The 16544-nt window shown below is 33.8% G+C and overlaps 1 protein-coding gene across 1 annotated transcript in view; it reads left to right on the top strand.

The window, feature by feature from the left end:
- Positions 1 to 16544, top strand: part of LOC124540851 (nephrin) — a 265139-nt gene that overhangs the window by 210499 nt on the left and 38096 nt on the right. The window contains exons 10-11 of the mRNA XM_047118615.1: positions 5989 to 6156; positions 6457 to 6588. Coding sequence (XP_046974571.1) covers positions 5989 to 6156; positions 6457 to 6588 — 300 coding nt within the window. The remainder of the gene's footprint in view (positions 1 to 5988; positions 6157 to 6456; positions 6589 to 16544) is intronic.

Here is a 16544-nt window from a genome sequence, read left to right on the forward strand (position 1 = left end):
ACTGAATATATAACTTTATTTTTATGCAATTGGTTGGCGGACGAGCATATGGGCCACTTGGTAAGTGGTCACGCCCATAGACAACGCCACTGTAAGAAACATGAGCCATTCCTTTCATCGCCAATGCGCCACCAACTTTGGGAAATAAGATGTTATGTCCCTTATACCTGTAGTTACACTGGCTTACTCACCCTTCAAACCGGAACACAACAATACCAAGTACTGTTGTTTGGCGGTAGAATATCTGATAAGTGGGTGGTTCGTACCCAGACGGGCTTGTCACCAATATATAACTGAGTGCAATATAATGGCGTGTACAAGGGTTCTTACAAAGAACTAGAATCTGTATCCATAGACTAACTAGAACCTAATATCTGGTTCACTATGACAGCTATTAAATTTACAAATATAACAAATGTTTACTCAGACGAGAACGTTTTAAAAGCTATTGAAAACCCTTCGAGGGGTAACGAAATCGTAGCGTACACACGAATACACCCTGTTTCCCTTTCACAAATCCTTTGACGGTGTAACCTTGTCAAATAGAGGGTAGTCGAGAAGTTTTTTCTGATTCGACCTTGTGGTACAATAAATATACTCTAGAGTATTCAATTGAATTTATTATAGCTAGAGGTTACTGTATTAATAATATGTCTAATCTATACATATAATAAAATTGGTGTATCTGTTTGTAATATTAAAATAGCCCCTCTTTAGTCAATGCATATATATGTATACATGGTACGTATACCAAAATAACATTTTTTAACAATTTTTGTCTGGCTGTCTGTTTGTTCCGACTAATCTTTGGAACGGCTCGACCGATTTTGACGGGACTTTCATTGGCAGATAACTGATATAATAAGGAGTAACTTAGGCTACAATATTTTTTTTGTTAATGTCGTGGGCATAGCTAGGATATATAAACAAAGCCTCAAAGGTAGAACGTACTGTAGATGTAATTACTGGTTCAATTCATGTGAGAATACAGCATTATAAAGTACTTATGAAAAGTTCCCACAGAGACTTTCACAAGCCTACATGTAAACAATACTCAGAACACCGTATCAACAATCACAATTGATACATAAACGATAATATTAAATCATTTACCTCAAACGCTCTCAGAAGAACTGTTTGCACAAAAATCGGCGTTAAATTTCACCATCGAACATCGCGTCAGAATTCCAAATTCCATCCACACCATTCGATATTCGGCAATCCAAAACATCGCAATTTTGAAGGCATTTCTGGCCATTGGTGGAACAAGTGGGCGGATTTTTCTAACTGATATGACTTGGGAATTATGGGAGTCTACTCATTTCTTAAAGGTCTACTACACCTCCCAGCCACCTGTTGCAGATGTCCATCAGTGGAGTTAGTCAGTAGAATAGATTATTATTGATACACATGCAGTCCAATTTTATTTGACACATCATAGTAGTTTCGTCACTTTAAATGTTTTGATTACGTCATCGTCCTTTCAATCTGGATCTAATATGACGAAAAATTTGTTTATTAACGTAACGGTGAATTTTAAAGCAATAAAAAATATTGAGTAAATTAATTTTGGACTGTTAAAAACATTTATCACACTTATAGTACGACACAACTTAGATGTAGCATCGGAAAATTCAATAAAACCGATTACTGACGATTTATACAACCAATAGAAATAGCTCCCTATCGCGCCAATCAACGCTGTTCGTCGCTATAGACTGTCGCGTCAGTCAACACGAGAAAGCAAGTACGCATAAGCCCATAAATAGACGCGTCAAATTGACGAATATGTTAGGTCATATGATATTACAAGTTATTGCGTTTATGTAAAGATCATATTCACAGTGAAAATTTGTGATAGCGTACTTAATTCGGATGTGATTAGTTTTACGAATTTTGCCGATGCTATATCTAAGTTGTGTACTACTATAATCTTTTATGTATACTGTATTTGATACACGTGTAATTTGTTGCGTGTTCCTCTATATACATTCTCGTGTTACAATCACGCTAATTCAAAGAACACACGCATGCCTTTATAACACGCGTGTCATATCATAGACACAGAAATATTATTTCGATTATAAAAAAAATATATACCGAAAAACCTCTTACATCTTGTTCCAAACCGTATTTCTCTTTCTTATTGTTTATTAAAGAAACTCCCAGTCCCATAGGTAAACGGGAAAAATTCCATCCGATCAAGAAATACTTTTTTCTGGACAATATATTTTTTGTAGGTCAAAAGAATCCACGACCCTCAAGGGTTAGGTCGATTAGATATTGCCTCGACTTTTAGTTATTTTTACAAGATTTACCTCTTCAAGGTTCTCTGAATCATCTTATACATTAAAGAAATGATTTTGATTGATGCTTAAACATTTGAATGGATGAATGAAATAGTGAATGTGTTTTTTACTATCGTTCTTTTCGATTTATATTATTGACATTACGATATGTCTGCATACTTATAAATGAACCAATTTTATCGTATTAAAGAGTTACATTAATAGCAAATATAACTGCTACATTTAAATAAATCAGAAAATGTTATCAAAACTCAAAGGAAAATCGATTACAAACTTTTTGGTACATCTAACTCTTTCCTCGTTGATTTGTTCTTGTAAACCAAATTGTTGAAGATCAAGTAACTGATCAGCATAAAAAAACAAGCGAATGTACCAAAGAATTGCGATTCAATCTCAGCGAAGTATGTTAATACTGTCATGTAATCTAGGTTTATAATCATAAACCCAAATTAAATATATTTCATATATATTACTAGCGACCAGCCCCGGCTTTGCACGGGTTTAAAGCTATGACATCACAGTAGACACTTCTCAGATTATCAGTGTTTCTTTACTACAATATTCATGTATTATATACAAAAAAACTTTCCTCTCGAATCACTCCATCTATTTAAAAATCCGCATCAAAATATGTTTCGTTATTTTAAAGATCTAAGCATACATAGGGACAGATATGATGAGCGACTTCGTTTTATACTATGTAATGATTCATCCCATTTATGTACTAACCTTGGTGTATCGTGGTGAAATAACATTTAAGTAAAAAACAAAGCTTAATGAATATAGACTATAGTCATAGCACGTTTGAATAGTCATATTACAGAAGCATATTAAAAGTAATGTTACATTACTTCCCCGAAACGCAATCGGATAAAAGATCTCCAACTAAGACGCTAAATCGATATTACTCAACGGAATATTGATTGCATACAACTAAAATGGAAGTGGAACACGCTTTCAATGTTTAGACAGCAAATCCTTTCAAATCGGTTATGCGATTCTAACTGGGGGGTGCTTGGAATATAGAACGGAGTATTTGGAAATGCCATGAACCATTTGATGCTTAAATAATACTTATATAAATTTACCCTGTCAAAGTTTCTATTTCAATTACGAGTATAATCAATATGGAGGATGATGAGAGAGCCGTTATGGTCCAGCAGTTATCTTAAATGATGACTGCGGATTCAAACCCAGGCAAACACTACTGAATTAACATGTACTTCAGGTAGGTGGTGAAGGAAAATATAGTGAGGAAACCTGCATGTGCCTAATTACAACAACAAAATTCTGCTATATATTAAGGCACCAACTCGCATTGGAACAGCGTGGTGGAATATATTCCGAACTTTTTCCTCAAAGAGAGAGGTGGCCTTAGTCCATCAATGGGAAATTTTATTTATTTTTGCCAGTACTAAATCCATATAATACCAAACAAGACAAAATTGAGATAAAGATAGACAAGAAAAGGATACAATATTATATGTAGATACAATGGAGACAGAAAATTTATCAGAATGCTAATGAAACTTATCAATAATATCAATTAAAGGATAGCCGGTACATTGATGGCATTTCTTTCCTAATCATGTTCCGTGGTCATAAAAAAAACGCCTATTTTTCAAAACTAAACTTCGCAAATATATGACCGATTTCGAGTAAAGGAGCACTTTACCAAACTTTCCCGAAGTGACAATGGCTTCAAGTCTCGCGAAGTAACAACTTCAAGATATAACTCCAGCATGAAATTTATTGTTGAAAAATTCTCAAAGATTTTTAAAGTCAGGTGTTAGGGATAGCTTTTGGGTAAACTGTTTGTCGTTGTAAGATATCTTATAAGTTAGAATTATCTTTTAAACATTAGCCATCCTGTAAGATACTTTAAGGCCCATCAAGATTCCGTTGATCCTTTGGATTTGATGCCATTGGAAATTTTCCCCTACTGTAATATACATAAGAGTGCCATTAGATTAATATCTAACTTTATCCAGCTAGGGATGTAGCGTCTTTTATAAAAAAAGGTAAGCAACAACAACAGCCTTTAAATTTCCCACCGTTGGGCTAAGGCCTCCTCTCCCTTTGAGGAAAAGGTTTGGAACATATTCCACTACGCTGTTCCAATGCAGGTTGGTGGAATACACATGTGGCAGCATTTCTATGAAATTAGACATATGAAGGTTTCCTCACGATGTTTTCATTACCTGGGTTTGAACTCGCAATCATGGATTAAGATGAACGCGTTCTAACCACTGGGCCATCTCGGCTCTCCTCCTATGTGTTCTATGATTAGTAAATATTTGACCTTGAACTACATGAACGTAAAGTAAAACTGATGGTATATATAAAATAAATTCTTACCAACGTAACAGAATTTATCGGTCTAACTTTTCAATATGTCTTCCGAAATGGCAATGAGAATGGCAACTTTTCAAACCAACCAATAGCACTCTTGGAACTTTTAATTTCGATTTCTCATTCGCGTCTCAATTCTAATGGTATTTTTTAAGAACTTCACCGTGATTACGTTTATTCGCATTTGATTTTAACGTTTCGACAATTGCCTTTTGTTCCATTTGAATTTTTAAACGCCCCGCAAATTGCTCAGTTGGTCTGTTTCGTGAATAATTGGTGCCACTGGAAAGACATTGAGACGGTAAATTTTATATAAGTGTATCCTTTCTTTGAAATGAGAAATTCTTATCTTGGGATTAAATCGGGCTGAAATTTTAGTGTTTTGTATTGGATTTTTAGTTGATTTCACGTAGTAATCTATATTGATATTATAAATTGGAAAGTAGCTCTGTCTGTCGATCTTTCACGACCAAAGCGCTGAACTGAATTAGATGTAATTCGGTCTGAAGCAAACTTGAACTGCAAGAAAGGACATACTTTTTTCCTAACACATGACAACCTAAAAAAGACAAATAGCATTGTATATATTCAAAAGACAAATAAATTAAAAACTCAGCTATCTATATAAATCTACTTTTTTATCTTTTTTGAGAATAAATAAATGATTATAAATTATGTAATTATTGTGTAAAATGAATTTACTTCTTAAAATCTTTATTATATTAAAATTAAAATATTTGCCCTTCAGCGTGATCTTGTTAAACAAAAGACTTTTAATAAATTAATGAACTTATATATTATTTTTCCTTTAGTGTTTTAAATTTGAAGACTATTTTGAGTCGTTAATCTTTTTGCGTTGGATAAACCATTTATTAAAAAGGTTATAGGATTAAAAGCAAGCAACAGCAGTGAAACCACGGGTTGGAGCAGCAACCTTGAAAGGAGAAGCTAGTGTCCATATAATAATCATAAAGGAACTCTTGAAGTTTTAATAAATCAAATCAATGTACCTAACTCAAGTAAACTCACACACTTTCACAATGAATCTATATTGAACCGTCGATAACTAAATACTACCACCGTTTCGGAAAGCAGCCTCAAGCGAGAAGAAACGACAAAAAATTGGCATAGTTGCTCTTTTCAAATAAACAGATTTACAATGCTGTTCTTTGCAATAATTAGCGTTCTGTGATGGAACTCGAGTCTAAATCCATACGTCTTTTATTAACAAGTACCCTTTTAATAGATTATAAGATTTATTTATTAATTTAGTCATAATCAACTTCTGAAATGGTAAGAGTATTATGATGATCATATTTTCCAACAGTCGCACCATCCCACGTCACAATATCTGGACCATCAGAGGCTCGTGTTGGGGATCCTGTACCATTGAGCTGCAGCACAGCACCTTCAAATCCAGCAGCTGACATCAAATGGTTGGTGCTGGGGAAACATCACCGAGAAGCTAGCAACCGAACCGTTATATCTCCTGAAGGTAACTTGGACTTCTTGTATCTTCAATTTTAGCTTCGATCGTGCTCTTCGAGCTATTGCGTTTGTTGAATACAAATTTGACAGCTATTGATTTGCGTTTTGTCATGAAACGAAATATGAAGGAAAATTAATCATTTGAAAACTCAATTGATTCAAGTTTGATTTAAAGTTGCGTTCACTAATTATGATCCATTTTTTTAACTACTAGGTAATTCAATATTCTTGTATTTTTCCATGGAATTTCTATTAAAACTTGGACATTAATTTGATAATTTTATATCTATATTTGTCTGTTTTGCAGGTGGTTGGATCACCACATCCAATATAACGGTGGTAGTTGAACCTAATCGAAGATCGATAGTCGTGGTATGTCACGGTATCAACGGTCAACTAACCGAGAATGTGGTCGCCACGCATACCATCAACGTTCTATGTAAGTATTGTCTTTACATAATATTTAAGTTGTTTTATTTTCCACATCACATACCATGAAAACTAAAAGAGATCCTGGAAATGCTACAACGTTGACCAAATCCTCTTATGAAAAAGTCAGAGCTGCTTTAGCAGTTTTGAACTCTAGACTTCTATTTGAAATTCTATATTTTGTGTATTTAGTATTATATCAGCTCAATAATAAATGATTCATCAATACATCTATCTACCTAAATAATAGATACATATATCTGTGGTCGTTACTTCCGATTTTCCATAACACAAGTTCTTTAGCTACATTGGGATCAGAGTAATGTATGTGATGTTGTCCAATATTTGTCTATATCTTAATCAACAATGGTACCAAACTCAATCAGTACGTAAACATGTTCAACAATACAAAAAGTCTTTCGTTATTTGAAGACGTTAGGTTAAGTTATATAAATGGAATCTAAGTTAGAACTTTACGTACTGTTCGGATGTACATTGTGCTAATACATACTTTAACTTCCTAAGCACGAACTTCTCCCAGCTAATGTGAATTTGGCCGACATTCATCTGACGCTGGTATTTTTATTTAATAAAATTCCATTGCTAAGATTTTTATACGTTTAAACTGTGTCAGATCTTTTTGGATCGTTATGTAGCGATTGTTGCTTTGTAGGCGTTTTAAAATATGTTATACATTTTTATATATTATTATAATTGTTGGATGTTATGTGAAAGGCAAAAAAAGCCTGACCTTGATGACCTTTCTTGTTGTTCAAGTTTGTTTCATTCCAAATTTCATCGAACTCGTTTCAGTGGTTTGGTCATGAAAGAGTAATAGACAGATAGAGTTACTTTCACGTTTATAATATTAATATAGATTATGACTTGTTAGTTAGTTAATAGATATATTTGAAAATGACAGATTGTCAATATCCCAATGCTGGTCTAAAATCTCTTCTTCTTAATAAAATATCGAATGTATTCTACCACAATCGTAGAAAAATTTCATTTGTTATGATGTTTTCTTCACAGCACAAGATTAGCACTGATTGGTCGGTTATTACGTCATCAGCCAATCGACCAATTACAAAGTTATTCAATTTAACATCGCAGATACAAACTAACGCGAGCAACACAAACTGTTCATATGCTTATATTTTGGTCATAATTAATCTCACATCCACATAGGGATGAAATCTGCCACATGAGAAACAACTAACCAGCCTTCTCAAAATTAGAAGAGTTTCCTGTAGGATATTCTAAAGCTACTATTATACATAGAGGCCCAACAACAACAACAGCCTGTAAATTTCTCACAGCTGGGCTAAAGCCTCCTATTCCTTTGATGAGAAGGTTTGGAACATATTTAAGCACGCTGTTCCAATGCGGCTTGACGGAATACACATGTGGCAGAATTTATATGAAATTAGACACATGCAGGTTTTCACACGATGTTTTCCTTGAGCACGAGATGAATTATAAACACAAATTAAACACATGAATATCGTTTAAGATGCACGCGTTCTAACCACTGGGTCATCACATAGAGGCCCAAAAATTCCGATTAGAATAAAAACAGCAGAACATGTCCACATCCAACTCGTGTAACTCTTGCAAACACATACCCCTCCGGTATATTTCGAAGCTAACATAGCATCGAAATATACCGCGTTCGTTTTGTTTCATTTTACTATTTACTTTTCTTTATCCGTCCTTCTAGGCGCATTCGAGTGGTCGGTCAATTTTTTTTCAACATTCACGTATATTGGAACAGTGTCGAAACGAGTCACTTAGTTGATTAAAGGCCTGAAATGAATACTAGAAAGTCTGTTTCGTAGTGTCAATCAAAGCTCTTCGTGTATACCGTCGTAAACAGAAATGTACGGTATGTGTTTCAGATTAATAGACTTCGACCCCGATAGGTAACCTATCAAAGTTAGTGCGTACATGTTTTTATAGACGACTTCAGAAAATAGAGGATGTTCTCTATTCGTTAGGTTTATTTTTATTTTATTTTAGAGCTGAGATGGCCCTGTGGTTAGAATGCATGCATCTTGCATCAAATGATTGCGGGTTTCAAATCCAGGCAAGCACCACTGATCACCACTGCATGTTTCTAATTTAATAGAAATCCACAAATGCCACATATGTATTCCACCAACCTCCATTGGAACAGCGTATTGGAATATGATCCAAACCTTCTTCTCAAAGGGAGAGGAGGCCTTAGCCCAGCAGTGGGAAATTTACAGGCTGTTGTTGTTATATTATTTATTTCAGACCTCAATATTTTTATTGTATGATTTCATTTGGTCCCATTTATCTGCCATTCGAAATGCCATTTTTGACACCTCCGTAATTAAGATCATATGTGATTCAAGATGTTATCCAATTATAAAATGTCAGTTAAGTCAATATTATCAATTTACTTAACTCCTTTTTCAATTGGAATCGGCAAGCTTGGTATGGTTCCAAATTAGCAGTAGAGTAAATTTTACAAACAAATATTATAAATGCGGAAATAACTCTGTCTGTCCGTTACTATTACTGAACAATATTTGATGAAACTTAAAGAACTTTGAATAAAAGAAAAACATTGACTACTTTTATATACCCAACCCCTAACGAGACAAAGAGGGCGGCAATTATATCGTAATCATATTACGAAAAAGCAAAATCAGAAAGAACATATTATCAAGCATTTATCTCAAAATCCCATCTTAATAATGTAATCCAGACGAAATAAACGCCGCCAACCTATTTTCCGAGCTAGTGCTATAAGCTGTTAAGAAAAAAATCTCCGTTTATACCGCCCGATCCGAAAATTACACACAATATAATCCCTAAATTCAAACTCGAAAGCGCTCTCCTTGAAATATCGCGTCGTATAAACGTACCATACTCCATCTTTCTCAATCGTATAGCGCTGTCCTTTTCTATTTCGAGATAGGATCTCGGAAGCGAATTTTACCGACTGCACATAAGAGAAACGCGGTCTAATATAGTTGCAAGCAAGGAAAATTGTTCTATATAAGGCGGTATAATTTGTTTAGTGTGAAATTAAGATGCAGTAAATAGTCTAGCTTTGTTTGTGAGGGTTTTATACAGGGAAAGTTAAGATCAGAATATATTTGTAAGTACACGAGATAAATTCCTTGGAGTTGATTCTTGTTTCGTAATTTAGCGGTATATTTAAATGGGGTATTATGCGAATTTTGAATTGTGAAGGAAGACAATGTATGTCTTCTTTATTATAATTCATCCAAATGACATATTCGAAGTGTTTTTGTTTCAGCATTAAACTTTAGTATCTGAACTTATCATAATTAAAAAAAACTGATTTGGCTTTTTAATTGCTACATATTCTGCTACTAAATCCAAGATAATATAGTTAAGATATTGATCCCAAGATCCCAAGTTTGAATTTTCACAGACATTACAAGGAATGATTAGAATTTCTTCCACCACCAAAGTCAATGGAAGGTGATCAGTGGAGGTTATAACTGATAACCCTTTTTCCTTATATGAAAGAACTTTACTCATATGTCTATATACTAGTTCATGCCTGCGGTTTCGCTCGCGTTTTAGGGGTTGTCATGTGTTAGGCAAAAAATTAGCCTGTGTCCTTTTTTGAAGTTTAAGTTGGAGCGACAGATAGACAGATAAATAGATAGATAAATATATTCATATTTATAATGAAAATGAAAATGAAAAATACATAGTTTATTCTTTATCAAGCTGTACATAGCAAATAGAGGTTGGGACCCTCTAGTGAGTACAATATAATACTCGTGACAGAAGGACCCGCTCTTCCATAACATACAATTCAGTCCATGTTCTTAAAAAGAATAAACAATATCTTACTATATACTAAAACTTACAATCAGTAGGTAAAATAACATTATATCAAAATAAATTTTACTTTTGTGTGTGTGTGTGTGTAGATTACAGTAGGTTAAATTATGTTTTATGAAACAGAATTAATTCAATATAATATTAGTATAGATGGCTTAATAAAATATTGGCACGTAATCGAAGTCAGTTACGTGTACAAATAATAAAAAATAAAAAATAGTATGATTAAATTACATTTTCTAATACTTCTCCCATTAGTGAAAGAAATATGTGTTTACATAATTAAGACATCAAAAGCCTTTGATCTAGCCGCTACCAGCGTTTAAGCGTTTACTTGCAAACTTGTTATCTGACGGTCATTAATCATATTTACAGTGTATAGTACAATTCACAAGCGACAGCGGAAATATTCTCAATAAAACCCATAAATAATCTATTTATTTTCAAATCATAAGTTATAAGTTAAAGTAACCTGTATACGTTCCACTGATGCACAAAAACCTCAATTCCTCTCTAGATCATCATGGAAATGCTACTGCAGAATTGCATTGCATGTAATATGTAATAATTACTATATACTATAACTAATAGGTGCTACATTGGTGCTGTAAATAGTAACAAATTCGAAGCCAAAGTACGTAAAGGATTTTTATGCAATTATAATTAAGAAACGTAATAATTCAAGTTTCCTGTATCATTTTTCCTAGCCGAAAAAAATGGGTATATATTCTTAATTGTTCGTTTTTAATTGTAAAACATCCTTATTGCACCCGTGTAAAGCCGGGATTGATAGCTAATATATCATATATGTGATTGTGTGTTTATTATTTCAAGTTTTAACTATTCCAAATTAAATGTTTCCTATAATTCATCCCTGATGAGAACATAAGGTACCTACCCCTCATAAGAGAGCTCCAATATATACATTTGACATATTTTTTAATGTTTTAAAATGTTGAACTTTTTTTATGGTATAGGTTGGCGGACGAGCATATAAGCCACCTGATGATAAGTGATCACCATCACCCATAGACAATGAAGCTGTAAGAAATATTAACTATTCCTTACATTGGGAACTAAGATGCTATGACCCTTGTGCCTGTAGTTACACTGGCTCACTTACCCTTCAAAGCGGAACACAACAATTCTGAGTACTGTTATTTGAAACGCGAAATCCTCTAAATTGAGTCCCAAGATTCAGAAATGAGCCAGCAAAAAGTGCATTCAAACGAAGATGAATAGATTCGCAACATGTGTATAACCATATCTCCCTGTTTTTCACGTTAAATGTATTCTTTGAATCTTTACAAATCGAAATTCGGGTTATATTCTCAGCGTTATATTATTCGTTTAATTTTCCTGCGGAGTTTCGGAGAATTCGTGAGAAAAATAATCGTTCCAATTGGTTTCCGTTTCCGCAAAGTCAATTCATTCTTCCTTTGAGTTCAAGGCTTGTCATACCAAAGTTTCAGATTTTTCTCGTCTGTGAAATATCAACAGACAAACACACAAAGTTACTTTCGTATTTTTATTATTAGTACAGATTCTTGGTACTAGCGATTTACACCAATCTCAGCGTAGAGAAGGAAAATTTGTTTTGTCGTAGGTATCGGATGATGTGACATTATTTGGTCTTCAATTTCTTGTAATTTTGGTCTTAAATTCGTCCGAATACAGTCTATTTTAATGCTACTTTTAAAATATCAATAATCAATGTGATATTACATATAGAGCTGACAGCGCCGATTTTGTATAGTTTCATATCACATCATCAGCCCGTTTTTGTCCACTGCTGGCCATAGGCCTCTCCAAGTGCACGCCACTGTAATCTTTCTCCGGCTACTCGCATCCAGATCCTGCCAGCAGCCTTGCGTATATCTTCACTCCACCGTGCCTAAGGACGTCCTATATTACGTTTGCCGAGACGCGGTCTCCTCTCTAGAAAACGTTTTCCCCAACGGTTGTCGACAAATATGGACAGCCAACTGCCACTTCAGCTTACTAATCCGGTGGGCTATGTCGAAGACTTTGGTTCTTTGGTTTTTTTATAGTTTAAAATCAAACAAAGTTAGAGATTATCATAACTGATTACTGGTGAGTTTTTAAATCGATCAGACCGAGATTCGAGCATATTTTGATGACTGGTATCACTACATAGTATAAAAAAGGTCGCTTCTCTGTCACTCTAACCGTTTGTATGCTTAAATCTTTAAAACTACGGAACGGATTCTGATGCGGTTTCTTTAATTTTCATTAGAGTCTTCTACAAAGTATGAGAAAACTAAAAAAAAGGTCAATGTAATCAATAATGTCATTATTATATATAGATTTTAAATATTTAAAAATAGAATTGAAATTAAAAATAAACTTTTTTTCATTTTCGAAAGACAGTTAAAGATTCTATTTAATTATTCCAAACCTCATACAACCACAACAAAATTATACAAACAATATACATTTGCACGAAATAGCCCAGCATCCTATGCGTTTTAATTAAGCAGCTATCTCCTTCTAATCGCTACGTAACCACATATTGCTATCTCTGTCCGATATCGATTCAATCTTTAACCCGATTTGTTGGAGCGTGTGGACCCGGCCTAACGCTTGTCGGTGCGTTCCCCATTCGACCGTGCTTTTACTAGGATACGAAATTAAAACTGCTTCAGCTATGGCATGGAAAGGTAGAAAATATACCCTTTGTATAACAGTTTTAAAATTGATTATACAAATTGGTATATGAATTGATATCTATGCTTATAGGAACATTAATTCATGACAAAAGTTTTTCCTTAAATTAAACTGACAGTCATAAAAGTGGGACTCAGCAGTGAGGCATTCCTAAGCAGTTACTAAGTATATAACTATATAAATAATACTAAATAAATACATTAAATACTATAAGACATCGCTTCCTCCCTATCAAAGAGGTTCAACGCTGATTCAGCGAAGTTTTCGTGAATGTTATTTACATGCTATACTTGAAAAAAACAACTCATTCACAGCATTAACGAATCATTCTAAATTTAAATTCTGATACATAAAAAACGTATTATTATAATTAAAAAAATAATAATAATTTGAAAATCGAACAGGGTATATACTCAGGGTTGCCAGTCCGGCACGTAGCGCTCATTACATTAATGAGACGTGGTCGGCGAATTAATTGCTCAACTATCACTGTGGCAACCTTGGCTTTTGAGCATGGCTTTTTCATGCATTGAACGCTCGCTTGGATTTTAAGCGACTTTTGATTACCAATTTTATATATCTTGTATGAGAATATTATTTTATATTCCGCTCTTATGTGTGAATATAGCCTTAATATTCGTCTGGGCTATTTCGTTATGACATTGCATTCAGCTTAAATAGTAACTGAGTCAATTCAATTAATTGAAACATAGCTTGCATTGATGCTGCAAGGAATTAAGACTAATACTAAGAACGCGTAGCAGGAGAAAACATGATTTTTTTTTATATATATTATTGATAAAACCGTATTCCAAGCAAGCACTTATAAGCTTTTAGGAGTACATGAAAGAGACATAACGTACATGTCACTTGTCCTCTCCCTCTCTTATCATTTTCTTAATTTGTGTTTATAAGGCTATCTTTATCTATCTTCTTCAGGCTTTAACTCAAACGGAGAGAAAGATTTAGCCCAGTAGTGGGAAATTTGCAAGATTAATATTGTATGTTGCTACTATTCTGTAACCAAAAAGGTTGTGTTTGGTAAATGATCGTCGATACCTCGCATGTGTAGCACATTTAATACATGGCTCACAAACGAACCTAGAGATATTTTTTCCCTTGGACTCAGCCAGTTTCGTGCACTTTTGATAGAAAAGATTCCTAATTAGGTGTGTAAAATAAGTATTTTTCCCTATTGTCTATTTTAACTTTTTGTAAAATCCACACTAGATTCAAATTATAAATATAAATCTGTATACAACATAGATTTTTTGCATGTTATACACGCCTCTAAGCTGCATACATATTAGTATTTAAGACTTAGATGTTTAAGATTTTATTGTGAATGCTGTATATGCTATGCTGTTGGTGTGTCTACACAAAAAAAGCTACATACATCCATCGACAACAATCTTTGAATTCTGTACGAAAAAGGCAAAAAATATATTAGATACATATACAATAAGTGTTGGTGGCCAATATGCCAACACACATTGGTAAGCTTTAACCAACGCAGCGCCAGTGCACCACCAACCTTTCCTGAGTTGTTATGTCCCTTGTGTTACTTGCTAAGTCACTTTCAAACAAAAACACAATTGTCACTTTGATTGAGACACCTCTCAATACAAACTTCGGCGATTAAACGCAAAAAAGCCTTTAACTGAATTCTCATTCCAAACCACGTAGACAAAATAACCAATAATATTATTCCATTATATATAATTGGACCAAACATAATATTTTTACTGGCAACCAGAAAATCGTATTTTCCATGTATTTCAGAGCTTTGTTCATAAACAATGGGAGGACGTAACGATGTCGCAATTTGATCCTAGAAAATATAACGCAGTACAGTCGGACACAATTTAAAATGTCCAAATTCGAAATTAAGTTTATTCGTTTGTTACACTCTCACCTCTAAACAACTTCGCTTACCATGAAATTTTGCTCACAAATCAGGCGTATATAAGGTACTGAATATAGCCAGCTCATGTGACTACACTTGATAAAACACAAGCTTTTGTAGCAGCGTTGTATAACTATTTGTTTATATTAATTTATATGCCTACATATTTTAAACATACAATCGTAAAACATAAAACCCATCTTATTGGATACTGGTTGACGTTCATCTATCGCCGAGAAGATCGGAATTATGATTCAACGGGAACATCCCTCCCCCTTAAAGGGAGAGGTGGCCTTAGCCCAGCAGTGGGAAATTTACAGACTGTTGTTGTTTGTTTGTTGTTTGGGACTATCTTGCTAGCATTCAAGTTACCATTTTAAGCGAATGATTTGTGCAGTCTTGATTCTTTTTCATCAATTGATATTTTTACAGACGAAATCTGGATTAATGAGCACTTATATTTTAAATTTCAAACAGTCTATCTGTTTGTTGTTGACAAACCATTGAAACGAATTCGAAATTTGGTATAAATCCGTTTCGAACTCCAAGAAAGAACTCTACCCTTATGCCCAAATTCACTTAAGCACTAAAATATGAGCAAAACAACGGACAACCTGATCTAACTAATATTTTAAATGTGAAAGTAACTCTGTCTGTCTGTGGTTCTTTCTCGACCAAACCAATGAAGCGAATTTGATAAAATTTGATCTAAAACAAACTTAAACTCCAAGAAAGGATAAAGGCTATTTTTTTTATCTAACACATGACAACCCCCCAAAAGGCGAGCGAAACCGAGGGCAATAACTTGTTTAATACATATAAAATATGATATTAGAGAATGTTTGAAATATGTTTGACTAAGCTATCATCATTTTAAAATATTTGAAATATACACGATAGCCCGTGGCCGACTGTACACACTGATTGGGCGAAATGCCAGCTTTTTAGTCTGTGGTCTGTGTTATCTTATTGTTTGTTTTAGAGATCCTCATCAAAATTATTGAACCAGTTAATGCATACGACGATATCAAATAAATACGTTATAATATTTTACAAACATAGTTCGTATAATTATAAAGTCAATAATCAAAATTAATATCATTCGTAAAATAAATATAATAGTATAATAGATACCACTCACCACTCATGAGATATTCTACCGCCACACTTACCATTGTTGTGTTTCATGTGCATTTTGAAAGGTGAGTGAGCCAGTGTAACTATAGACACTAGCAATATAACACCCGAAGATTTGCATTGTTTTTTTGATACTTATGGGTGGTGGAAGATATGGTTAATATTTCTGACCTAATGACCACTATTTCTGATAGGGTTCTGTATAAAGAAAATGATATGAAAACATAAAAAGTGAATTTATAAAATAAACCCGAACAATGTCGTCATAAATTCAATATGGCGGATTTCATTGAAACGTCAAAATTAATTTAAAAAAATGATGCTAATTTTATTATCTTTGTGTGTGTGTCAGCTACACTAGGCAAACTTTACTAGTGTGTGTG

This window comes from Vanessa cardui, chromosome 26 (assembly GCF_905220365.1).
Source record: "Vanessa cardui chromosome 26, ilVanCard2.1, whole genome shotgun sequence".
Lineage (NCBI taxonomy): Eukaryota > Metazoa > Arthropoda > Insecta > Lepidoptera > Nymphalidae > Vanessa > Vanessa cardui.